Here is a 26,480-nt window from a genome sequence, read left to right on the forward strand (position 1 = left end):
TGGCTGTTTGTATGTCTTCTTTTGGAGAAATTTCCATTCAGATTCTTTGCCCACTATTAATTGGGTTATATTTGCCTTTTTAAAAAGATTATTTTCATTTTATTTGAAAGACAGATGGAGAGTTGGAGGTGGAGAGAGGCAGAAAGGAAGGTAGAGTAGGAAGGAGGTGCGGGCAAGAGAGAGAGATGTCTTCTATCTTCTGATCCACTTCTCAAATGCCTGCAATAGCCAGGGCTAGACCAGGCAAAAACTAGAAGCCTGGAACTCATGTCTCCCATGGGTGTAGCAGGGACCCAAATATTTGAGCCATCATCTGCTGCTTTCCAGGGTATACATTAATAGGAAGCTGGATTGGAAGCAGAGGTGGGACATGAACTCAGACATCCCAACATGGGAAGTAAGCATTCCAAGTAAGATCTTAACCACCTATGCCAAATGCCTGCCCTTATTAGTCTGTTATTATTCAGTTACAGAGTTCTTTAGATATGTGTTCTAGACATGTTTTTTATCCATATGTCAAAGTTTTCTCCCATTCTGTGTATTGTCTTTTCACTGTGTTGTTGATAAAGTACAGTTTTTAATTTTCTTGCAGCTTGATCTGTTTTTCTCTTTGGTTTGTGCTTGCAATATCATACATAAGAAAAAAATTTCTTGTTTTAGGCCTTACATTTAGGTCTTTGATCCATTTTTACTTGAGATAGGGGTCTAGCTTCTTTCCTTTTGTGTAAGAATAGCCAGTTGTTCAGCACCATTTTTTTAAAAAGCCTATTTTACCATTTTGACATCCCTGTTGAAAGTCATTTCATGGGGCCTGCGCTGTGGCATAGTGGGTAAAGCTGCAGTGCTGGCATCCCATATGGGCACTGGTTTGTGTCCTGGCTGTTCCAGTTCTGATCCAGCTCTCCGCTGTGGCCCAGTAGAAGATGGCCCAAGTCCTTGGGCTACTGCACCCACATGGGAGACCAGGAAGCTGTTCTTGGCTTTGGATCAGCACAGCTCCAGCCATTGTGGCCAACTGGGGAGTGAACCAGAGGATGGAAGACTTCTCTCTCTGCCTCTGCCTCTCTGTAACTCTGCCTTTCAAATAAATGAATAAATCTTAAAAAAAAAAATCATTTCACTCTAAGGGACTTCTGTTTTGAGGAACATATTCACATTGTTCTCTTTTTCCTCTAAGATAGCCCCCATTTTTGTTGTTGTTAAAGAGAACAATGTCAACATGGTTCTAAGTACAATTTATAGAACTTTATTTTATTGAACTTATTTTTTTTAAAGGCTTATTTATTTTGAAAGAGTTACAGAGAGAGAGAGAGAGAGATCTTTCATCCTTTGGTTGGTTCACTCCCCAGTGGCCCCAATGAACAATATTGGGAGAGGTCGAAGCCAGGAGCTGGGAGCTCCATCTGGGTCTCCCACATGGGTGGCAGGGACCCAAATGTTTGTGCCATCTTCAGCTGCTTTCTCAGGCCATTAACACAGAGCTGGATCAGAAGTGGAGCAGACAAGATTTGAACCAGCCCCCATATGGGATATTGTGGTTGCGGATGGTAGCTTTACTCCCTGTGCTACAACACCAGCTTTTGAACTATTTTAAAGTAGGTTGTCAGTGTGATGCCCCATGATGACCGTGTTTGTGTGTATTTCCCACAGACAAGAACATTTTCCTGGGGTGGGTGTTTAGCCTGGTGTTTAAGATGCAGGTTGAGATGCACACATCCTACATTGGAGCATCTGGCTTTGATTCCTGGCTCTGGCTTCTTTAATTCAGACTTCTTTAATTCAGACCCTGGCAGGCAGCAGGTGAGGGCTCAAGTAATTGGCTTCCTGCCACTCACAAAGGAGACCTGGATTGAGTTCACAGTCCCTGGCTTTAGCCTTGATCCAGCACAGGCTTTTGTGGGCATTTGGGTAGTGAATCAGTGGATGGGAACCCTCTATGTATCCCTCTTTCTCTGTTTCTCTGCCTCTCAAAAACAAAACAAAACAAAAAATTGGCGACACATTGTGCCACGGTGGGTTAAGCCACCACCTGTGGTGCCAACATCCTAAGGAGTATTGGTTTAAGTCCTCACTGCCCCACTTCCAATCCAGCTCCCTTCTAATGCTGCCTGGAAAGGCAGCAGAAAAACTCTGTTTCAAAAATGAACCAGTGGACAGATCTCTCTCTGTCTCTCGTTCTCTCTATATAATTTTCTGCCTTTCAAATAAATAAATAAATATTTGTTTTTAAAGGAACATTTTTCCCACATAACTACAATATAACCATCAAATTAGAAAACTAACATCAATGTATTGTTACCATGTCATCCTCAGATCCCTTGCGTTTTATCTATTGTCCTAGCAAAAGGATCCAGTCTAGAATTGCATACTGCATTTAGTTGTGATATTTTAGTTTTCTTTAATATGAAACACTTTATTGTTTCCTTGACTTTTCTGAATTTTACAGTTTTGAAGATTACAGACCAGCAACCATTTTGTAGAACACTCTCTCATTTGTGGTTGGTCTGATGTTTCCTCTTAATTACATTCATTTTATGCATATTTGGTAGGAATATCACAGAAGTGATATATCCTTCTCAGGGCATCCTATTAGGGCCCATGATTTCATGATTACTTGTAATGTAATGTTAACTTTGATTTCTATATTAAAATGGTGTTTGCCAGGCTTATTTACTAATTATTATTTTTCCTTTTGTGATTAATAAGCTTTTTCTGGGATAGTACATTGAGATTAATGTATACATCTGTTGCTTATCAGTTTTTCAATTTTTTCAATTATTTTTATCTGTATAGCTCATCAGATTCCTGTTTTGCTTAATGAGTTGTATCTTTTTACTATCATTATTTGTAATTATGCTCCAGTTGTTCTGGATTTGGCCAGTGGGAGCCCCTTTAACCTCACTTCCTAATTATTTTGACATGGCCCTTTTTTGGCCCATGATGCTTCAGGCTCATTTGTTACCTTTTCTGCTCTAGTCCTGGAATCAGCCATTTCTGTAAAGAACCTGGTTCCACTCAGTAGAGAATGGCATTAGAAACCAGGATCTGGGTGCTAAGTGTACACTTTGGGGTATTAACTGCTCCTAGGGTCTCTCAGAGAATAGAACTAGGGAGTGTATATATTCTCGGTATATATAGACCCTCACATTCTCTCTCTCTTTTTTTTTTTTTTTTAAGATTTATTTATTTCTTTGAAAGGCATAGTTACAGAGAGGCAGAGGCTGAGAGAGAAGTCTTCCATCTGCTGGTTCACTCCCCAAGTGGCCACAATAGCTGGGCTGATCTGAAGCCAGCAATTCCCACAGTGACCAGGACTGGGCTGGGCAGAAGCTGAGAGGTGGGAACTCAACCCACGTATCACACATGGGTACCAGGAACCCAAGTACTTGAGTCATCATTGCTGCCTCCCTGGCTCTAAATTGACAAGTAGCTGGGAATTGAACCCAGACACTCCAGGATTGGATGGGGGCATCTTAATTACTAGTTTAAACATTTGCACACATTTATTTTATATCTGTATAAATATTGAAATTCATGAGTTTATATCAGTAGCTGTAGTTCCAGTCCAATACTATAGAGTTCATTCTAATTTTTTTTATCTTTTCATGTTTGTTAGCTTCCTTTTTAAACTATGAGAAATCTGGCTCCTCTTATCTTTAATAGTTTTACTTATTTAATCTCTCCCTCTGTATGTACCCAATCTCTTAGAGCTATTGCTGCATTCTCCCTGGCTCTCCCTAATCCCTGCCCAAGTAGAAACCCTTTTTTCACCTAATCGTTCTGTCCCACTGCATCAAGCTGCCTGCCTCTGAGTATTGCCCTTTTACACACTTGATCTCCAAAATGCTGTGTCACCCCGGCCCTATGCTGCTGCCCTGGTTACTTCAGTCAGCTTCAATACGCCTGGCTGATCCTGGGAGGGAACTTTCCTCAAGGTTTGAGATCCATTATTTTTTTTTTTTGGACAGGCGGAGTGGACAGTGAGAGAGACAGAGAAAGGTCTTCCTTTTCCGTTGGTTCACCCCTCAGTGGCCACTGCAGCCGGCACACCGCACTGATCCGAAGCAAGGAGCCAGGTGCTTCCTCCTGGTCTCCCATGCGGGTGCAGGGCCCAAGGACCTGGGCCATCCTCCACTGCACTCCCGGGCCACAGCAGAGAGCTGGCCTGGAAGAGGAGCAACTGGGACAGGATCTGGCGCCCCGACCGGGACTAGAACCCGGGGTGCCGGCGCTGCAGGTGGAGGATTAGCCTATTGAGCTGCAGCGCTGGAAGGTTTGAGATCCATTATACAAAATGATCTTCTGATTTTCTTATCTAGATATACATTATGAAGTGATTATGGTAGTCAAGAAAAGGAACATACCCTTCATCTGATAGTTACCTTTTTTGTTGTTTTTGTGATAAGAGTACCTAAAATCTACTCTCCTGGGAAATCAGTAGTATACAATATTAACTATATGAGGGTACTTCAAAGAGTTTGTGGGAAAATGGAATGAGAAGTTTATTTTGGTGTAAAAAGTATTGAAATAAGGCCGGCGCCGCGGCTCACTAGTCTAATCCTCCGCCTTGCGGCATCGGCACACTGGGTTCTAGTCCCGGTCAGGGCACCGGATTCTGTCCCGGTTGCCCCTCTTCCAGGCCAGCTCTCTGCTGTGGCCAGGGAGTGCAGTGGAGGATGGCCCAAGTGCTTGGGCCCTGCACCCCATGGGAGACTAGGATAAGTACCTGGCTCCTGCCATCGGATCAGCGCGGTGCGCCGGCCGCAGCACGTTGGCCGCGGCGGCCATTGGAGGGTGAATCAACGGCAAAGGAAGACCTTTCTCTCTGTCTCTCTCACTGTCCACTCTGCCTGTCAAAAAAAAAAAAAAAAAGTGTTGAAATACATACATACATACATACATACATGGACTCTTCAAAAAGTTATGGAAAATGCATATTATGAAAAAGCTTTGCATATATTTCAAAACTTTTTGTAACAAAAGAAACTTTTGATTTCATTTTTCAGTGAATATTTTGAAGTATCCTCCATAGTTGTCACATTGCACATTAGTCACTTTGCGGCTTTTGCCATCAGTTGCTTGGGGATGGGCTTCACATTGTCTTTTGAGAGACAATGGAGTTTTTGGGATTAAAAGTAAGCATTTTATAAGGAGGAAAAACTCAAATAGTTTGAAATTTCTACTTTTTATGCAATTATAGAATTCAAAAAGGATTCATTCTTTGGCTAACGCTTAACTTAAAATAGTACTTAATTTAAGAAATACTTGAATCTTAATGTACATTTGTTAATGGGTTATTTCTTACTGAAGAAATTGGAAAATAATAGTTTACATCTGTAAAATAATATTCATTTCTCTTCTAGCTCTTCCACCAAAGCCACCTAAGCCAATGACTTCAGCAGTTACAAATGGAATGAAAGACAGTTCTGTTTCTCTCCAGGATGCAGAATGGTACTGGGGGGATATTTCAAGGTAACTAGAATGCTTCTATAATTGAGTACAGTTTTTTAAAATCATTTTTGAGAATTTGTAGTCAAACATTTTGTTGATTTATTTATTTTTAGAGATTTATTTATTTATTTGAAAGTCAGAGTTACAGAAAGATCTTCCCTCTGCTGGTTCAATCACCAGATGGCCAGGCTGAAGCCAGGAGCCAGGAGCTTCTTCTGGGTCTCCCATATGGGTGGCAGGGACCCAAGCACTTGGGCCATCCTCTATTGCTTTTTCCCAGGCCTGTAGCAGGGCACTGGATTACAAGTGGAGCAGCTGAGACTCAACCGGCACCCATACGAAATGCAGGCCTCACAGGTGGTGGTTTCACCCTATGCCACAATGCTGGTCCCTGTTAAAAATTTTATAATGTCCTACTCATTTTCATTTAAAAGTTACCATTTCAAGAATTATGTGTGGGTACATTTTAAAACTGTCTAAAGTTCCTCCTTTGAAAAAAATAACAAGAATATTACTTTTTTTTTTTTTTAAAGATTTTATTTACTTACTTGAGAGGTAGAGTTACAGACAGTGAGAGGGACAGAGAGAAAGGTCTTCCTTCCTTTGGCTCACTCCCCAAATGGCTGCAATGGCTGGAGCTGTGCCAATCTGAAGCCAGGAGCTAGGAGCCAGGAGCTTCTTCCTGTTCTCCCAAGCGAGTGCAGGGGCCCAAGCACTCAAGCCATCCTCCACTGCCTTCCCAAGCCTTAGCAGAGAGCTGGATCGGAAGAGAATCAGCCAGGACCAGAACTGGCACCCATATGGGATGCCAGCACTGCAGGCAGAGGATTAACCTACTGCACCATGGTGCCAGCCCTGGATGTATTACTTTTAATACTATATTAGGGATTGGATGGATTTTTGGATAAATGAAACTTATGGCCGGCGCCACGGCTCACTAGGCTAATCCTCCACCTTGTGGTGCCGGCATGCCGGGTTCTAGTCCCAGTCGGGGTGCCAGATTCTGTCCCGGTTGCCCCTCTTCCAGGCCAGCTCTCTGCTGTGGCCCGGGAGTGCAGTGGAAAATGGCCCAAGTGCTTGGGCCCTGCACCCCATGGGAGACCAGGATAAGTACCTGACTCCTGCCATTGGATCAGTGCGGTGCGCTGGCCGCAGTGCGCTGGCCACGGCGGCCATTGGAGGGTGAATCAACGGCAATGGAAGACCTTTCTCTCTGTCTCTCTCTCACTATCCACTCTTCCTGTCAAAAAAAAAAAAAAAAAAAGAAACTTATTTGTTTAGGATAGTTACATGTGTTTAGAATAAAAGATACCTATAGGTACTTAAATTTTTTATCTTTCTTTCTCTAAAACTATGGTTCTAAAATCCTTGCATGCATAAAAATCAGTTGAGGGTGGATCCTAGGAATCTTCATTTAACAACTACCCCAAGTGATTTTGATGCAGACTCTTCACACAACTCATTTCACACAACTCACTTTGAAATACAGGAATACTGGATTTGCTTTTTGGGTAAAATGTGGTTTTGGGTACTACCTTCCAACTAATCTGAGTAATAACATATGAAGACAACCAGTGCTTACCATTTTTCATATTTCCTATAATTTGTTCTTCAGAGAGGAGGTAAATGACAAATTACGGGACATGCCAGATGGTACCTTCTTGGTCCGAGATGCCTCAACAAAGATGCAGGGGGATTATACTTTGACATTGCGGTAAGTAATCACATACTTTTCAGTGGTTTGACATTTTTTTTTTTAGTATTTTTTTCTATACATTAAATACTGAAATATCTTATATAAAATGACAATTATTTTTATGTAACAGTAAATTGAAAGGCTAACATCCCTGAGTGTAAGGGTGTAAGAAGTATATGGTTAGCCTTCTAAATGAAGTATAAGTCATAGGCACAGCCTAAAGTTTTAGATGAATCTATACCTCTAATAACTATTATTTTCCTTGATATAGACTTCAGAAAGTAGAACTTAATAGAATTTTTGGCTGATGAGGAAATGTAGAAGGTAAAGCAGTTCTCAGTCTGCCACATAACTTCCATGAGGCATGATAGAATCTCTTAAGTGGATGGATGACTTTTTATATCTACAAAGATTGGGATATATATTTTTAAAAGGTTAAGAAAAACTATTCTAACTATTTTCACATTTATTATGTTTTAAAATCTGTCTAAATTTTCTGGGAGGCAGAGAGGGGAGAGAGCAAGTGAGCAAAAGAGAAAGAATGAGATCTCATCTGTTGGTTTGTTTCCTGTTCCCCAAGTGCCTGTAACATCTGGGGCTGGGCCAGAGCTGAAGCTGGGAGCCAGGAACCCAATCCAGGTCTCCCATATGGGTGGCAAGGACCCAATTACCCAAACCATCACTGCTGCTTCTGAGTCTGCATTAGCAAGAGACTGGAGTCAGGAGCCAGAGATGGGTATTGAACCCAGGTACTCCCACATGGGATGTGGGCATCTTATCCAGCTTTTTTGTTTGTTTGTTTTGTTCAATGTTTATTTATTTTATCTATTTGAAAACAGGGAGAGAGAGAAAGAGGCAATCCATGTTTCCCATGTGAGTGGTAGGAGGCCAAGTACTTGAGCCATTAGCTGCTGCCTCCAGAATGTATTAGCAGGATCAGAAGCAGAACAGCTGGAACTTCAACAGGCACTTCAATATGAGAGGCAGGCATCCCAAGTGATAGCTTAATCACTGTGCCACAATGCCTGCCCCTTAAATGGTAGGCTAAATGCACCCCCTCTCCTTAATTTTAATGATTAGAGTAACCCAATTACAATAAGGTCTTTTGATTTTTTTATTAAAGATACTGAGGGGCCAGTGTTGTGGCATAGTGGGTAAAGATGCTACCTGTAATGCCAACATCCCATATGGATACCAATTCATGTCCTGGCTACGCCAGTTCCCATTCAGCTTTCTGCTAATGACCTGGGAAATGAAGTGGAAGATGGCTCAAGTGTTTGGGCCTGTGCTCCCAATGTGGGAGACATGGAAGAAGCTCCTGGCTTCTACCTTGCTCAGTACTGGCTAATGGTGGCAATTTGGGGAGTGAAGCAGCAGATGGAAGATCTGTTTGTCTTTGTCTCTCCCTCTCTCTCTTTGTAACTCTTTGAAATAAAAAGAAAATCTTTAAAGAAAAAAGGGACTAGTGAGAAAAAAATGATAATAGCAGTAATAACAACTGCTAACTCTCTTGTACTAGGCACTTTATATGCAATATATCTTATTCCTCACAACAACTGTGCAAAGGCCGGTGCTGTGGCTCACTTGGCTAATCCTCCGTCTGTGGCGCTGGCACCCCAGGTTCTAGTCCTGGTCGGGGTGCCGGGTTCTGTCCCAGTTGCTCCTCTTCCAGGCAAGATCTCTGCTGTGGCCCGGGAGTGCAGTGGAGGATGGCCCAGGTCCTTGGGCCCTGCACCCGCATGGGAGACCAGGAAGAAGCACCTGGCTCCTGGCTTCGGATTGGCGCAACGTGCCGGACGTAGCAGCCATTTGGGGGGTGAACCAACGGAAAAGGAAGACCTTTCTCTCCCTTCCTCCCTCCCTCTCTCTCTCTCTCACTGTTTAACTCTGCTTGTCAATAAATAAATAAAACAACTGTGCAAAGTAGGTATTATTATTCCCATTTTATAGATGATGTAAGGGAGGCTTAACATGGCCAAAGAACTGGCCTAAAGACACATAACTAGGAAGTGGTAAAGGAAGGGCTTAAATTCATATTCTTCTGGCTCCTTACTCCATTTCCACTGTCTTTAGGAAAAGTATTGCTATATTTTTTGCTAGAAGTTTGAAGATACAATGTTAGTTTCTGGTAAAGACATTAAGAAGTTAATACTGTAGCACTTGAATTTGTTGAGGAATTATTAGTGTTCTACAGTGGTTCATTGAACACAATTGTTTTTTCCATTCCAGTCAGGCTCTGTCTCTACCACTCTCCTGGGACTGCTAAGCCAATAGCCATTTCTCCCTTCTTACCTTACTTGACCTCTTAGCAGCATTAGTCATAGGCTCTTCTTCCTAGAAACAGTTTATTGTCTTAGCTGTTATGACATCACAATCTCCTGATTTTCTTCCTATCTCTAGGCCACTCTTTTGCTCAATATCTAAATGTTAAATGTTCCAGGGCTCATTTTGGGCCTTCTTTTTTGTTTTAATTCTCCCAAGGTGAGCTTGTCCTATTCCTTGGCTTTACCATACAACTTTGTGGTGTTGATTCATAAGCCTCATCTCCAAGTCTGACCTTCAGAACTCCAAATACACATATACAGTTGCCTATTTGACCTTACCACTTAGATAACTAAGGTGTTATGGTTTGAATATTAGTTTGGTTTTCACCCAAAGGTCCATGTGTTAATAGTCTTAGTTCCAAAAGACTTATGATGATGGTTCTAGAGGATGCATTAATTCAGTTATGGCTTAGAGATGGGACCTATAGGAGATGATCAGATTGGATTAAGTTGGTAGGGTCTGGCCCCATGATGAAATAAATCATGGTGGATCCATAAGGAGAAATATAGACATATACACTCTCCTTTTTTTTTTTTAAAAGATTTATTTATTTATTTGAAAGAATTACACAGAGAAGGAGAGGCAGAGAGAGAGAGGTCTTCCATCCGCTGGTTCACTCCCCAGATGGCCGCAATGGCCAGAGCCGCGCTGATCAGGAGCCAGGAGCTTCTTCCCAGTTTCCCATGTGGGTGCAGGGGCCCAAGGACTTGGTCCATCTTCCACTGCTCTCCCAGGCCATAGGAGAGAGCTGGGTAAGTGGAGCAGCTGGGACTTGAACTGGCGCCCATATGGGATGCCAGCACTGCAGGTGGCAGCTTTACCCACTACACTACAGTGCTGGCCGCAGACATACTCTCCTTGCTATGTGATGCTCTGGGTTACCTCATGACTTCCTAGTAAGAATACAGTTTCCAGATGCCAGACCAATGGGATCACCTAGATTTGGACTGTGAATCTCCAAAACCAAGAGCTAAAATAGCAGTGAGTGCCTGGTGAAGTGGTTGACATTGCTTCACGGCCTGCATCCTATATTGGAGTGCCTAGATTCAAGTCCCAGCCCCATTTCCAATTCCAATTTTCTGCTAATGCACACCCTGAGAAGCAGCAGGTAATGGCTCAAGTACCTAGGTCTCTGCTACTCATGTAGGAGGCTCAGATTGGGTTTTAGGATTCTGGCTTTGGTCTGGCCTAGCCCTGGCTGTTATAGGCAATTGCGGAATGAACCAGTGGATGGAAGATCTCTCTTTGACTCTCTCTCTACTTTCAAATAAATAATAAAAATAAATAATTTTTTTTTTTGACAGGCAGAGTGGACAGTGAGAGAGAGAGACAGAGAGAAAGGTCTTCCTTTTCCGTTGGTTCACCCTCCAATGGCCGCCGCGGCTGGCGCGCTGCGGCCAGCGCTCCGCGCTGATCTGAAGGCAGGAGCCAGGTGCTTCTCCTGCTCTCCCATGGGGTACAGGACCCAAGCACTTGGGCCATCCTCCACTGCACTCCCGGGCCATAGCAGAGAGCTGGCCTGGAAGAGGGGCAACTGGGACAGAATCCGGCGCCCCGACCGGGACTAGAACCCGGTGTGCCGGTGCCACTAGGTGGAGGATTAGCCTATTGAGCCACGGAGCCGGCTAAAAAAAATAAATAATTTTAATTTTAAGATGCCAAAATAAACTTATTTTCTTTATATGTAGCTTATCTTAAATACCTCATTGTAGTAATGAAAAGCTAACTGGCAGGCCGGCACCGTGGCTCACTAGGCTAATCCTCTGCCTGTGGCGCCGGCACCCCATGTTCTAGTCCCCGTCGGGGCACCGGATTCTGTCCCGGTTGCTCCTCTTCCAGTCCAGCTCTCTGCTGTGGCCTGGGAAGGCAGTGGAGAATGGCCCAGGTCCTAGGGCCCTGCACCTGCATGGGAGACCAGGAGGAAGCACCTGGCTCCTGGCTTCAGATCGGCACAGCGCACAGGCCACAACACACCGGCCGTAGCCTCTACTTGGGGGTTGAACCAATAGAAAAGGAAGACCTTTCTCTCTCTCTCTCTCTCTCACTGTCTAACTCTGCCTGTCAAAAAAAAAAAAAAAAAAAAAAAAAAAGCTAACTGGCATGTAAGAAATACACTAATTTTAACATGATGAAGCAGAATTCTTGATTTCTATCTCAACTTCTCATATCCAAACTGTTTCTCTTCTTAACACAATGGTTATTTTTTTAAATTTTTATTTATTTATTTATTTTTTTGACTGGCAGAGTGGACAGTGAGAGAGAGAGACAGAGAGAAAGATCTTCCTTTGCCGTTGGTTCACCCTCCATTGGCCGCCGCGGCTGGCGCACCGCGCTGATCCGATGGCAGGAGCCAGGTACTTATCCTGGTCTCCCATGGGGTGCAGGGCCCAAGCACTTGGGCCATCCTCCACTGCACTCCCTGGCCATAGCAGAGAGCTGGCCTGGAAGAGGGGCAACCGGGACAGAATCCGGCGCCCCGACCGGGACTAGAACCCAGTGTGCCGGCGACACAAGGTGGAGGATTAGTCTAGTGTGCCACGGCGCCGGCCAACACAATGGTTATTAAGACACTGCTTGGAGCCGGTGCCGTGGCTCACTAGGCTAATCCTCCACCTTGTGGCGCCGGCACACCGTGTTCTAGTCCCGGTCGGGGCGCCGGATTCTGTCCCGGTTGCCCCTCTTCCAGGCCAGCTCTCTGCTGTGGCCCGGGAGGGCAGTGGAGGATGGCCCAAGTGCTTGGGCCCTGCACCTGCATGGGAGACCAGGAGAAGCACCTGGCTCCTGCCATGGGATCAGCGCGGCGCGCCGGCCGCAGCACGCTGGCCGTGGCGGCCATTGGAGGGTGAACCAACAGCAAAGGAAGACCTTTCTCTCTGTCTCTCTCTCTCACTGTCCACTCTGCCTGTCAAAAAAAAAAAAAAAAAAAAAGACACTGCTTGGGATAACCACATTCCATATCAGAGTGCCTGGGTATAAGCCCTGGCTCTGCTCCTAATTCCAGCTTCCTGCCGATGTTTACTCTGGGAGACAGCAAGTAACCTTTCCAGTGGTTGGGTTCCAGCTCCTGGCTTCCACTGGCCTAGCCCTGGCTGTTTTGGGTAGTGAATTGCAGATATGAGATCTGTTTGTCTTTCTCTCTCTCTTTCAAATAAATTACATAAATATATAAAATATTAAAAAGGAAAAATAGCAGTTTATTTTTATTCATCACAAGTCTCTTTTCCTCTCTTTACCTCACTCTCACATCTATTTCATTAGGAAGCAAGTCCTGCTGACTTTACCTGCAAATCTATATTCAAAATTTTTTCATCTTCTTTCTCTACTTCTTTATCATCCAAGCCTAAGCTAGTATCATCTTGCCTGATCTTTGCAATCACCTCCAAAAAAGCCTCCCAGTGTCTCCCACTTTTGATCTTGCCTACTCCTGTTGATCATATTTATTGTACAACAGAGTAATAATTTTTTTAAAGATTTATTTATTTTATTTGAAAGAGTTACACAGAGAGGGGAGAGGCAGAGAGAGAGCGTTCTTCCATCCAATGGTTCACACCCCAGATGGCCGCAACAGCCAGGGCTGCACTGATCCAAAGCCAGGAGCCAGAAGCTTCTTTAGGGTCTCCCATGCAGGTGCAGGGGCCCAAGGACTTGGGCCATCCTCTACTGCTTTCCCAGGCCATAGCAGAGAGCTGGATCGGAAGAAGAGCAGCTGGGCAAGAACCGGTGCCCATATGGGATGTCTGCGCTTCAGTCCAGGCCTTTAACCCACTGTGCCACAGTGTCGGCCCCAAGGGTAATCATTTTGAGATAGGAGTGTAATTACCTCTTTGCTTTTTTTTTTTTTTTTTTGAAGATTTTTTAATTTGAAAGGTAGAGTTAGAGAGAGAGGGAACGAGAGAAAGAGAGACATCAGTCTTCCATCTGCTGGTTCACTTCCCAAACAGCCTCAGTGACCAGGGCTGCGCAGGCTGAATCCAGGAGCCAGGAGCCTCTTGCATGTCTCCCTCTTGGATACAGGGGCCCAAGCACTTGGGCCATCCTCTGCTGCTTTTCCAGGCTCATAGCAGGGAGCTAGATTGGAAGTGGAGCAGTTGGCACTTGAACAGGTCTCCATATGGGATGCTGGCAGTTGGCCATGGCTTAACCCACTGCACCACAGTGCAGGCTCCTATTCCTTTGCTTTAAAACTCTTTAAGAGTTTCCTAATAAACTTAAGATAAAGAATTTGGATTTTACTCTAACTTAGAAAATTCTATCTTACCTGATCTCTGTCACTTATCTTCATCTCTCTCTCTTTAGAGTTAGTTATTTATTCATTTGAAAGGCAGAGTTACAGAGAAGCAGAGGCAGAGATAGAGAGATAATTTAATTAACACACAATTATTCTTAGGTGTTTAAATTTAACTGAAAAGTGATCCCTATTAAATATAAGAGTGGGAATAAGAGAGGGAGCAGATGTATAGTTTGGCACATGCTCAATAGGACTTACCCTAATGGTAGAAGTAGAAACGTGCCAGGGGATTCCAATTCAATCTCATCAAGGTGGCATGTACCAATGCCATCTCACTAGTCAAAGTGATCAGTTTCAGTTCATAATTGATCATAATGATAGGATTAAGTATCAAAGGGATCACATAAAAAAGACTAGTGTCTGCTAATACTAACTGATAGAATTAAAAAGGAGAGAATGATCCAACATGGGAAGCAGGATACACAGCAGACTCATAGAATGGCAGATGTCCTAAACAGCACTCTGGCCTCAGAATCAGCCCTTAAGGCATCTGGCTAAAAAAAAGGATCTGGCTGAAGAGCCCATGAGAATATTTCAGGCATGAAAAGCCAAGACACTCTGGCAAAAATAAATAAATGAATGAATGAATGAATGATCTCTGTGAGTGAGTGAGATCCCAGAGGAAAGAACGGGCAATCAAAGAAGGAGGTACCTTTCTCTGAAGGGAGGAGAGAACTTCCACTTTGACTATGGCCTTGTCTAAAGATCAGAGTTGGCGAACTCAAGAGGCTTCTATAGCCTTGGTAGCTCATGATAAGAGCCTCAGGTGATTACTGACGTCATAAATAAGAGTGTCAATTGTTAAATCAACAACAGGAGTCACTGTGCACTTACTCCCCATGTAGGATCTCTGTCCTTAATGTGTCATACTAGGTGAATTAACGGTATAACTAGTACTCAAACAGTACTTTATATTTTGTTTGTCTGTGTGGGTGCAAACTGTTGAAATCTTTACTTAGTATATACTAAGTTGATCTTCTGTATATAAAGATAATTGAAAATGAATCTTAATGAAGAATGGGATGGGAGAGGGAGTGGGAGATGGGATGGTTGTGGGTGGGAGGGTGGTTATAGGGGGAAAAAAGCTGCTATAATCCAAAAGTTGTACTTTGGAAATTTATATTTATTAAATAAAAGTTTAAAAAATAGTATTAAAAAGAGAGAGAGAGAGAGAGATCTTTCATCTGCTGATTCACTCCCCAAATGGCTGCAACAGCTGGAGCTGTGCCAGTCTGAAGCCAGGAAGCCTGAAGCTTCTTCAGTGTCTCCCATGCAGGTGCAGGGGCCCAAGGACTTGGGCCATCTTCTATTGCTTTCCCAGGCCATAGCAGAGAGCTGCATTGGAAGTGGAGCAGCTGGGACTCAAACCAGTGCGCATATGGGATGCTGGCACTGCAAGCAGTGGCTTTACCCTCTGTGCCATAGCGCCGGCAATCTCACTCTTTTTTGACTGCATTTAACTACACTGGCCTATTTTTTCTCATGTGAAACTTCTTCTTGATTTAGGGACTTTGCACTAACTGTTCCATCTACTGGAATATTCTTTCTGATTTTTGTGTGATTGGCTAATTTTTTGTTATTCAGCTTTCTTAAGAAATGCCAGCTCTTCAGGTCTTCCATAGCCATTCAATCTAAAGTGGCTGTCCAGGGTTGTTTGGGATGCTCACTGTCTATTTTCTTCTCTCTTTACATCTAGTTCCCTGGTACTGGGGACTTTGTTTAATCGCTGCTCTATACTCATTGTCTACATTAGTGCCTGATGACATAGGCATCATATAGTAGATGCCTAATATTTGTTTAATGGATGAATATGTTTCTTTTTATATTTTTTACTTATTTAGATAATTAAAAATGAATCTTAATGAAGAATGGGATGGGAGAGGGAGTAGGAGATGGGATGGTTTGCAGGTGGGAGGGTGGTATGGGGGAAGAATCGCTGTAATCCAAAAGTTGTACTTTTAAAATTGATATTTATTAAATATAAGTTTTCTATAAAATTTTTTAATTTATTTTTGTTTCAGAGGTATACAGGGGAGTGACAGAGACAAAGCATTCAGTGTTTTTACTCCCCAAATACCCACAATGGCCTGGACTGGGCTGGACTGAATTTGGGAGCTGGGAACTCAGTTCAGGTTCCCACAAGGGTGGCAAGAACCCAAGTGCTTGAACCAACACCTGATGTCCCCTGTGGTCCACATTGGCAGGAAACTGGAGTCAGGAGCTGGAGCTGGGAATTGAACCCAAGCCCTCTGATGTGGGATGTAGTCATCTTAATCACTAAGCTCACCCCTGAGTATACTTTTTTTGTTTTGTTTTAAATTTATTTGTTTAATTTATTTGAAAGGCAGTTAGAGATAGATAGAAACAGAGAGAGGTTTCCCATCTACTGATTTACTTTTCAAATGCCCACAACAGGTGGGGTTGGACCAGGCTGAAGCTAGATCCAGGAACTTAGTCCAGGTCTCTCATGTGAGTGCCAGGGACCCAACTACTTGAGCCACCATGTGCTGTCCCCCAGGAAGCTAGAATTAGAAGTAGAGCTTGGACTTGAACCCAGCTAGTCTAATATGGGATGGGATGAAGGGCATCCTGAGTGGTATCTTGGTATGCCAAATGCCTGCCCCTGAATATGCTTCTTATTTATCTAGAAAATTATTATTACCATCCTAGGTTGCTATTTTACATCTAGATTTCTAATTATAGATAACTAAAATCAATGATTAATACAATTTAATACTTTATCCCTTTTAGTTTTTTTTGTTGTTGTTGTTCTAGTACTATTGGTTGAACTCTGTCATTAACACACAATTATTCTTAGGCATTTAAATTTAACTGAAAAGTGACCGCTGTTAAATATAAGAGTGGGAATAAGAGAGGGAGGAAATGTACAATTTGGGACATGCTGAATCGGACTTGCCCCAAATGGTGGAGTTAGAAACGTGCCAGGGGATTCCAATACAGTCCCATCAAGGTTGCATGTACCAATGCCAACTCACTAGTCACAGTTGATCACACTGATAGGTCTAAGAGTCAGAGGGATCACACAAACAAGACTAGTGTCTGCTAATACTAACTGGTAGAATCAAAAAGGGAGAGAACGATCCAACATGGGAAGCAGGATACACAGCAGACTCATAGAATGGCAGATGTCCTAAATAGCACTCTGGCCTCAGAATCAGCCCTTAAGGCATTCGGATCTGGCTGAAGAGCCCATGAGAATATTTTAGGCATGGAAAGCCAAGACACTCCGGCAAAAAAAAAAAAAAAAAAAAAAAACCACCTAAATGAAAGATCTCTGTGAGTGAGTGAGATCCCAGTGGAAAGAACAGGGCCATTGTGTACTTACTCCTCATGTGGGATCTGTCCTTAATGTGTTGTCCAATGTGAAATAATGCTATAACTAGTACTGAAACAGTATTTTACACTTTGTGTTTCTGTGTAGGTGCAAACTGATGAAATCTTTACTTAATATATACTAAATCAATCTTCTGTATATAAAGATAATTGAAAATGAATCTTGATGTGAATGGAATGGGAGAGGGAGCGGGAGATGGGAGGGGTGCGAGTGGGAGGGAAGTTATGGGGGGGAGCCATTGTAATCCATAAACTGTACTTTGGAAATTTATATTTACTAAATAAAAGTTAAAAAAAAAAAAAGAGAAACAAATTAGGTATCCCACCCTTCTGATGGCTCTTTTGTTTTATCTTGAGCAAGGCAAACAGGAAAATCAGGTTTGGGAATTATGACAGCTGCCTAAACCTTTGCTTCAGAAGCAGCCCCACGTGGCTGATAGACTATGATGTCATGGGGCCTGAGATATTCATAAAAAAAGGGGGGGGCAATTGTAATTTTTCTTTGAATCTAGGAAGCTCACTACCCTTAAAAATATTTCTTTGTAACTTGCTGAACTTATTTTGCAATTTATTTTAACAGGTTTCCAGGTAATCAGTACTCAATAAAACAGCAATGGGTAATTAGTACTTGTTTTAGATAAATGCAATTTTAATTTTAATCAAATTCAGATAGATATGATATAATATCAGCACCCTAAGTCATTTAGGTGTAACTGCTAATATAAATTGGGTAAAAGCAGATGAGATAAATGCATCCAAATGTAAACTTTTATATACTCAGCATGTTATGAAAATAGTTCAACACTGTTTCAAATAAATCAGGCTAAAATTTGTGTTACCTTATTTAAAAATGTTATCTTAATTTGGAGATTCTTAACAGGTTATTTCGAAATGTAAATCAAGGACACTGGCAGATGAAAATCATCACAAGTATACTAATCTATTTCTCTTTGACATAAAATTAAAATATGATCCATGTTCTCTCTATTCCTCTTTGACATAAAATTAAAATCTGATCCTCTGTTAAAGCAATGAGTTAAAGTAATATATTATGTTCTCTTAATGTCTATTAAATTCTAATTGTTTGAAAACAGCTGAATCTTTATTAAGAGCTATGGGTTATTTAAATATGTGCTTATTTTCAAACATTTAAATAATCACCTTGTAATAATGATCAAGCTTGGTCTATATTATGTCTATTTGCCTGTTTTTAACATTTAAGTGATTACCTTAAATCTAATCAGATCTAGCCCACAGCCTTGGTTAAATTTTTGGCTAAATGGTTTGACTGTAACAGTTTTAAATTCTAAAATGAGTCTTCCAACTTTGGGGCTTCCACTAGGATCCCTGGAAGTCTCAAAGGATGAGACTCTAAGTTTGTTAAAGTACAACTGTTTGAGTCAATTCAGATTATGCAAAGTGTATTAAAATGTTGTAAATGATATCAGAAAAAATGATTATTATATCTTAAAGAAGAGAAAAAGATCCTGCAAAAGTTATATAACTTATGTGAGGTTGTGGTATAGGAAAAAAGTCAAGAGGTCGCTATCACTCTTCCTACTCTAGGGCCACCCTAAACATTTTGATGCTAGAGTCCCACAGCTAGAATGGTTCTTTAATGTTACCTAGTTCGATTGGATTTCTTTAAACGTGGGAATTCCTTGAATAGCAGTCTCAGAAAGGGCTGATGCTTTAGTGATGGGGAGCTAGCATCTTCTTTTCCATGCAGTTAATTTTACTATCAGGCAGCTGTAAAATTTAGAAAATTATCTTTGTACTGATTACTGTGCTAGGTCTGGGTATATGGATATGAATAAGACATGGTTTTATCTCAATCATTTATAATCCAAATGTGTAATGGTGGAATAGGAGAATCACACATGTAAGAAAACTTCAGAAAGCTTATAGAAAATGGAATGAAAAGTTAAGTTCACTTTGGTCCAGAAATTTTTGAAATACATGCATATTTTTTGAGAATACCATTTTCCATGAACATTCTGAAGAAGATTCCTCCTACTATGCCTGAGTGCAGTGTCCTAAAGTATCATATTAGAACTTTCTCAATTTCCACTTTTCTGCAATCCCTTGGAAACCACTGTTCTACTTTTTGTCTCTATAAGTTTGGTTTGACTCTTCTAGGTACCACATATGAATAGAATTATCCAGTATCTATTCTTTTGTGTCTGGTTTATTTTTCTGCATAATGTCTTTAAGGTTTATCCATGTTACAGCATGTTACAGAATTTCATTCCTATTAAGGCTGAATAATCTGTTGAATATTTGAGAGTACTTTAAAAAGTTTATGGAATATAAAATAAAGAATATGTTTATTTTTGTGCAAAATATTTGAAATTCACACATGCAAGGTCTTCAAAAAGTTCATGAAAAACTGCATGAATTTCACATTTTTTTTCTGCACCAAAATGTACTTATCTTTTAATTGCATTTTTCATGAACCATTTGAAGTACGTTCATATATACTACATTTTGTTTGCCCATTTTTAAAAAGATTTATTTATTTATTTGGAAGAGTTACAGCAAGAGAAGGAGAGAGAGAGAGAGAGAATGAATACCTTCTATAACTGGTTCACTCCCTAGGTGACCACAATGGCCGGGGCTGGGCCAGGCTGAAGCCAGGAGACTGGAATTTCTTCCAGGTCTCCCACATGTGTGGCAAGCACCCACGTGATTGGGCCATCCCCCACTGCTTTTCTCTGGCTGTCAGCAGGGAGCTGGATTGGAAGTGGAACAGCTGGGACATGAATTGGCACCCATATGGGATGCTGGCACTGCAGGTGGTGGCTTTACCCACTATGCCACAATGCCAGCCTCTTGCTTGTCCATTCATCAGTTGGCAGACATTGGCAAGAACGTTCTAAAATATGTAACACAAGGTTTGATAATAGTTAATCAGTAAATATTGAATGAGGATGTAATGAATGGGAGAGATATAAAGAGATAATTTCCCAGAGAAAATGATGATTGAACTAGGCCTTCATAATTTTGCTAGGCAGAAAAATGGTGGTCTTAATTCAGTTTAATAGCTCAGTGCTAGTTACTCAGCAGGGCATCTAACAATTAGTTAAGCCGGTGCCGCGGCTCAATAGGCTAATCCTCCGCCTGTGGTGCCGGCACACCGGGTTCTAGTCCCGGTCGGGGCGCCGGATTCTGTCCCGGTTGCCCCTCTTCCAGGCCAGCTCTCTGCTGTGGCCAGGGAGTACAGTGGAGGATGGCCCAAGTCCTTGGGCCCTGCACCCCATGGGAGACCAGGATAAGTACCTGGCTCCTGCCTTCGGATCAGCGCGGTGCGCCGGCTGCAGCGCTCCGGCCACAGCGGCCATTGGAGGGTGAACCAACGGCAAAAGGAAGACCTTTCTCTCTGTCTCTCTCTCTCTCACTGTCCACTCTGCCTGTCAAAAAAAAAAATTAGTTAAAAACTTCTTTTTTTAAAAAAAAAGATTTATTTATTTATTTGAAAGGCAGAGTTACAGAGAGGCAGAGAGAGAGAGAGAGAGAGAGAGAGAGAGAATGAATGAATGAATGAATGAGAGAGAGGTCTTCCATCCAGTGGTCCACTCCCCAGATGGCCGTAATAGCTGGAAGGGGATAGGTCTGAACATGTCGAAACTGGGAAAGAGAGTTGCAGAAAATGATTCAGTGGGAACAGAGGTGAGACATTACAGCTGTGTTTGTGAGATGCAGTCCCATTTAGCTAGAGAGTAAAGTTTGTAAAGAGGAGTAAATGGTAGGGGATAGAAGGTTGGTAAAGGGATCATGTTGTGGAGAGCCTTGAATTCTAAAATTTGGAGTTTGTATTTAATATTGTAGGTAGGCAAGAGGAACACTGCACTTTTTTTTTTTTTTCCCAGCAAGGAAGTCATGACCAAACTGTATTGGGTAGGTACATGTAAAGAGTTAGAAGTCTTTCATGAATTGAGAGCTACAATCATTTACTATTTATAGAGAACACACAATGTTCCAGGTACTATTGCAAGAAGAGGAAATGAACAAGACAGACATGCTTTCTCTTCTCTAGTGTTTATATTCTTGGTGTGTGTGTGTGTGTGTGTGTGTGTGTGTGTTGGGGGATAGTGTCAGGAAAAGAAAGACAAAAACATAAAAAAAGAATGAGATACTTTCACAGTATATGGAGTGTTATATAAAGTTGTAAGAAAGAGAATGTGGGGAAAGGGAATTTAAAATAGTTTTGAGAAGGAATGCCTCTCTGAGGAAGTGACCTTTGAGAACTGAGGGATTAGAAAGAACCTATCAGAAAAGTATTCCAGGGAAAGGGAACAGAAAATGTAAAGACACTAATTTGGAAAGATTTGGTTCATCTGTGAACCAGAGAGTGGTAGGAGATAAAGGTGAAAGTGGCAGGGATCACGATCACAGGGAACTTAATGAACTATGGAAAGGAATTTAAGTTTTAGTTTTAAGTGCAAAAATAATTGGCAAAGGGTTTTAGAAGGGTAATGACATGGTCAGTGATTGAATACAAACTTACTTGGGATAGTGGCCCTTGGAAAGGAGTTGAGAAGCCAACAGGCCATGTGGAGTTAAGAGCAAAATGGATTCGGCAATTGAATAAGTATTGAAGTTGAGCGTGAGTCTAAGGTCATTGTGTTGTGATGCTGTTAGGCTTAGAGTAAATGTACCATTTTTAGAAATAGGAAAGTCAGTTGCAGTTGTTTTACTGGGGAAGAAGAGATAGATAATTTGTAGGTGCTCCACAATTGACAGGTAAAATATCTATATAGGACATAGCTAGAAAAATAGGTTTAATGCTTAGGAGAGAATATAGGGCCAGAAAAAAGCCCGGCTTCATAAGCATGGAGTATCATGGGATTTTAAGGAAAGAGGATGTAGAGGAAAAAAGTAAGAGTAGAAGTTGAAGACAAAACTTTTTTAGGGGGCAACTATTTGGAGTTAGGAAGGAGGCTGAGGAAAAATAATTTGAGGTTTAAAACAAAGTGCAACGTCACCAAAGTCAGGGAGGATGAAATATGAAGAAGGAAGGGCTGGGGAAGGAAAGCCAGAAGTGGAGGGAGGAGGCAGAGTATGAATTTGGTAAGTCATTGGTGACCTTTAAATGGGAGGAAGGAGATGAAATCAAGCTGCAGAGAGTGGGCAGTGAGGAAGTAGACGTTTTCCAGTTGAAAAATCATTATTTTTAAAATTTGCAAATAGTATTCATTGTGGAAAACGTGGATACTTAACACATCTTTAAGTATCTGCGCTCGTGAGGCTGGCATTGTGGTGTAGTGGGTTTGCTGCTACCTGCAATGTCAGCACCCCATATGGGTGCCAGTTTAAGTCCCAGCTGCTCCACTTCCGATCCAGCTTCCTTCTAATGTACCTGGGAAAGCAGCCGAAGATAGCTCAAGTACTTGGGTCCCTGCCACCCATGTTGGAGACCGGGATGGAGTTCTAGGCGCCTGGCTTCAGCCTGGCCCAGCCTCAGCCACTGTGGCCGTTTGGGGAGTGAAACAGCAGATGGAAGATTGATCTCTCTGTAACTCTGCCGTTCAATTAATCAAAACAAATCTAAAAAAAAAAAAAATGCCCTCTGCTGGGATTCAAGGAGAAGTATCATGATTCTTCTGTTCATGAAGATTACAGTGTGGGAGAGAGACATATAATTAAAAATTCGCCATTCCTTAATTCCTTTATGTCTTCAGTTCTTCCCTCTGATTAGAGTCCACACTCCATTATTAAAATTATCCTTGTGAATATATCTTCAACAGACTTGTTCATCTCCCCCACCATTGTAGTTACCTAATTAAATTCCAACACTTGTTAAATTCAGCTCTTCATATATTCCTTGCCTGTACCTGGGCAGCTGAATGTGGAGAAAAAACACAACTGTGCTCACTTGTCTCACATTAAATTAATGACTACTAACTTCACATGGGCCCTTAGTACTGCCCAGCTTAACTTCAGCATTTCCACAGTTCATTTGCCCTGTTTCCTAGATGACAGTTTTATGTATTCTTTTATTTTTTCTGTAAATTGATAATCCTTCTTTCCTTCATTAAAAAAAAGATTTATTTATTTATTTGAGAGGCAGGGTTATAGGTAGAGAGAGGGAGAGACAAAGAACAAGGTCTTCTATCTGCTGGTTCACCGCTGGCACCTGGCTCCTGGCTTCAGATTGACCTAGCTCCAGCAGTTGTGGCCATTTGGAAGAGCGCTCTCTCTCTCTCTCTCTCTCTCTCTCTCTCTCTCTTTCTCTCTCTCTCTTTCTGTAACTCTGCCTTTCAAATAAACAAATAAATCTTTAAAAGAAAAAAAAAAAGATGCTCACATTCCACATTGGAGGGCCAGGTGTGATTCCTGGCTCTGGCTCCTGACTCTAGCTTTCTGCCACTGCAGACTCTGGGAGGCAGCAGTGATGGTTTGAGTAATTGGTTCTTGCAACTCAGTGGAAACCTGGATTGTGTTCCTGGCCCTAGTCCAGCTCTGTCTGTAGTGGACATTTGGGACGTATAGCAGCAGATGGAATTTCTTTCTCTCTCAGTCTGTTTCTGTCTCTTTTTTTGCATCTCAAATAAAATAAATATTGACATTCTAAGCATTGTTTAATTTAAATCAATCCATGGGTTCAAACCTATTGTGTTTGACCTTTCACAAATCCCTGTACCTGATTTATCAAATATAATAGTGTGACATAAGGAAATAGAAAGGAATATTTTTCTCCTCTAAATCTGCATGCTGCATGCTGCTAAGAAGAGTTGAATGGTGATGGCACCATATTTTGCTATGATACAGTGAAATAACTTTTCAGATTATAAGTTATGGGGCCAGGGCTGGCACTTTGGTCTGGGAAAGCAATAGAGATGGCTCAAGTCCTTGGGCCCCTGCACCTGCGTGGGAGACCTGGAAGAAGCTCCTGGCTCCTGGCTTCAGATTGGCACAGTTCTGGCCGTTGTGGCCAATTGGGGAGTGAACCAGTGGATGGAAGACCTCTCTCTTTCTCTCTCTCTCTCCTCTCTGTGTGTAGTTCTGACTTTCAAATAAATAAAAAATCTTTAAAAAAAAATAACTTTACAGGACCTACAAAACATTGCCATTTTATTTATTTATTTTTAAAGTTGTATTTATTTATTTTATTTAAAATCAGAATTATGGGAAGGGAGAGGGAGGGATGAAAGGAGGGAGAGAGAGGTCTTCCATCCACTGGTTCGTTCCCCAAATGGCCACAGTGGCTAGGGCTGGGCCAGGCAGAAGCCAGGAGCCAGGAGCTTCATCTGGGTCTGCCGTGTGGGTACAGTGACCCAAGGACTTGGATCATCCTCCACTGCTTTCTTAGGCACATTAGCAAGGAGCTGGATCAGAAGTGGAGCAGCTAGAACTTGAACCATTGCCCATATGGGATGCTGGCTGGCTCTGCAGATGGTGGCTTAATCCACTATGCCACAATGCTGTCTCCCATTTTATTTATTTCCAAAAAGGTTGACTTTCATTTGCTTGAAAGGCAGGGCAAGAGAGGGAGAAAGAGAGAGAAAGAGATTTCTTCATCTGCTGGTTCAACTCCCCAAATGCCTGCAACAGCCAGGGCTAGGACAGGCCAAAGCCGGGATCCTGGGACGCAATCCACGTCTCTCCCATGGGTGGCAGGTTTAATTTAAAGCACGGTGCATGCGTGGCCCAAGCACTTGAGCTGTCATCTATTGCCTCCCAGGATGCATTAGTGGGAAGCTGAATCAGGTACAGAGTAGCTGGGACTACAACCAAAACTCTAGTATGGGATATGGGCATCCCAAGTGTCAGCTTAATTTACTGTGCTACAATGCCTGCCCCAACATTACTATTTTAAATTTTGTTTGTAAATTGTCTTTTAAGGGACCATTTGGATATAATTCAGTAAACAAAGTTGATCTGAGCTGTTCAAGCATTAAATTACTCCGATCTAAAAACATAGCTCTTCAAAAGCTATGCTTCCTAAAACAGTTGAATGAGTTCATTTACCAGTTGTAATGACTTAAATAGTAATTTTTGAGAATTATGAACAAGTGTAAAGGACAAAATAATATATAAGATGCTAGATTAGTTACCATGTTATAAATTGTTTGAAGAATTTAATTATATTTGTGTATTAACAATAAAATCAGGAGTGTGATGGTGATTATATGATGAATGTTTATCATCCCTTTCATATCAGGATGGCTGCTGCTCCCCTCCTCCCAAGACGTACAACCACATATTTTAGTCCTAAAGAGATTATCTCTGTTCTCCCTGAAAAAATATTTGTAGAATTTAAATTGGAAAGTTCATTCAGAAAATAAACAAAAGATAGTTTACCTCTTTTTTTCTAAATGTATTTATTTTTTGCTAAATTTGTTGATGCTGATTGATGTGTAGATATGTTGACCTTTAATAACCAAACAAATGAAATAAGTGTGAAAATAACAAAATATTCACACACATAATTATATATGTCCTTTTACCCCTTCTGGCTTCATTAGTATAGTAAAACCTTTTTTTATTATGTGATACCAACCTTTTATATCTCCATTTCAGAATAATACTTCAGGACAATTTTGGGGAGAAAAATCTACAGTTGTTGTCTTGTTGTTCACAGGAAGGGAGGCAATAATAAGTTAATAAAGATCTATCATCGGGATGGTAAATATGGCTTTTCTGATCCTCTGACATTTAATTCTGTTGTGGAGCTCATTAACCACTATCATCATGAATCTCTTGCTCAGTACAATCCCAAACTTGACGTGAAGCTAATGTACCCAGTATCCAGATACCAACAGGTACGATTATGGGGGTTCTTGATAGCTGCTTAGCAAGTCATTATTTAACAACATAGTTTGATTCTATTTGCCAGGCTTATCTGTTGTTTTTTTTTTTTTTTTAATTGAGTTGTAAAAAATTTCCTACTTAAGATTTTAAATGTTTTTGGAACTTTTGAGGCTACCTTTCTGTGACAGTTTTTTGCATGTATTTAACTTCATATAAAAATGCTTCTCTTCTATGTTTCACATTTAAACCTCATTTCTTTATTTTAAAATTTTTAATTATTTTAATGTGATTTAAATCCTGATGTTAATGTTAAAAAGGATTTTGTACTGTTGCATGCTTAATAATAATAAAATTTAAAAATTATTGGTTGTGGAAAAACATCAGAATTGTTAACATTTTTTATTTTTTTTCATTTTGCCTGTACAGGATCAGTTGGTAAAAGAAGACAACATTGATGCAGTAGGTAAAAAACTACAAGAGTACCACTCTCAGTATCAGGAAAAGAGTAAGGAATATGATAGATTATATGAAGAATATACCAGAACATCCCAGGTTAGTATATTTGTATTTGGGCTCATAAGTATGCAATGCTATAGTTACCTTATATTTTCC

General features: G+C 41.4%; 1 protein-coding gene across 4 annotated transcripts in view; it reads left to right on the top strand.

Moving 5' to 3' along the window:
- The window catches only part of PIK3R3 (phosphoinositide-3-kinase regulatory subunit 3), a 154,549-nt gene that overhangs the window by 67,619 nt on the left and 60,450 nt on the right, over positions 1–26,480 (top strand). For all 4 annotated transcript variants that reach the window (XM_051857838.3, XM_051857837.3, XM_070078571.2 and 1 more), the window contains 4 exons: positions 5,364–5,472; positions 7,067–7,165; positions 25,699–25,879; positions 26,295–26,420. In XM_051857838.3, the coding sequence (XP_051713798.1) occupies positions 5,364–5,472; positions 7,067–7,165; positions 25,699–25,879; positions 26,295–26,420 (515 nt within the window). The remainder of the gene's footprint in view (positions 1–5,363; positions 5,473–7,066; positions 7,166–25,698; positions 25,880–26,294; positions 26,421–26,480) is intronic.

The sequence above is a fragment of the Oryctolagus cuniculus genome, chromosome 7 (genome assembly GCF_051225735.1).
Source record: "Oryctolagus cuniculus isolate XC-2025 breed Fujian yellow rabbit chromosome 7, ASM5122573v1, whole genome shotgun sequence".
Lineage (NCBI taxonomy): Eukaryota > Metazoa > Chordata > Mammalia > Lagomorpha > Leporidae > Oryctolagus > Oryctolagus cuniculus.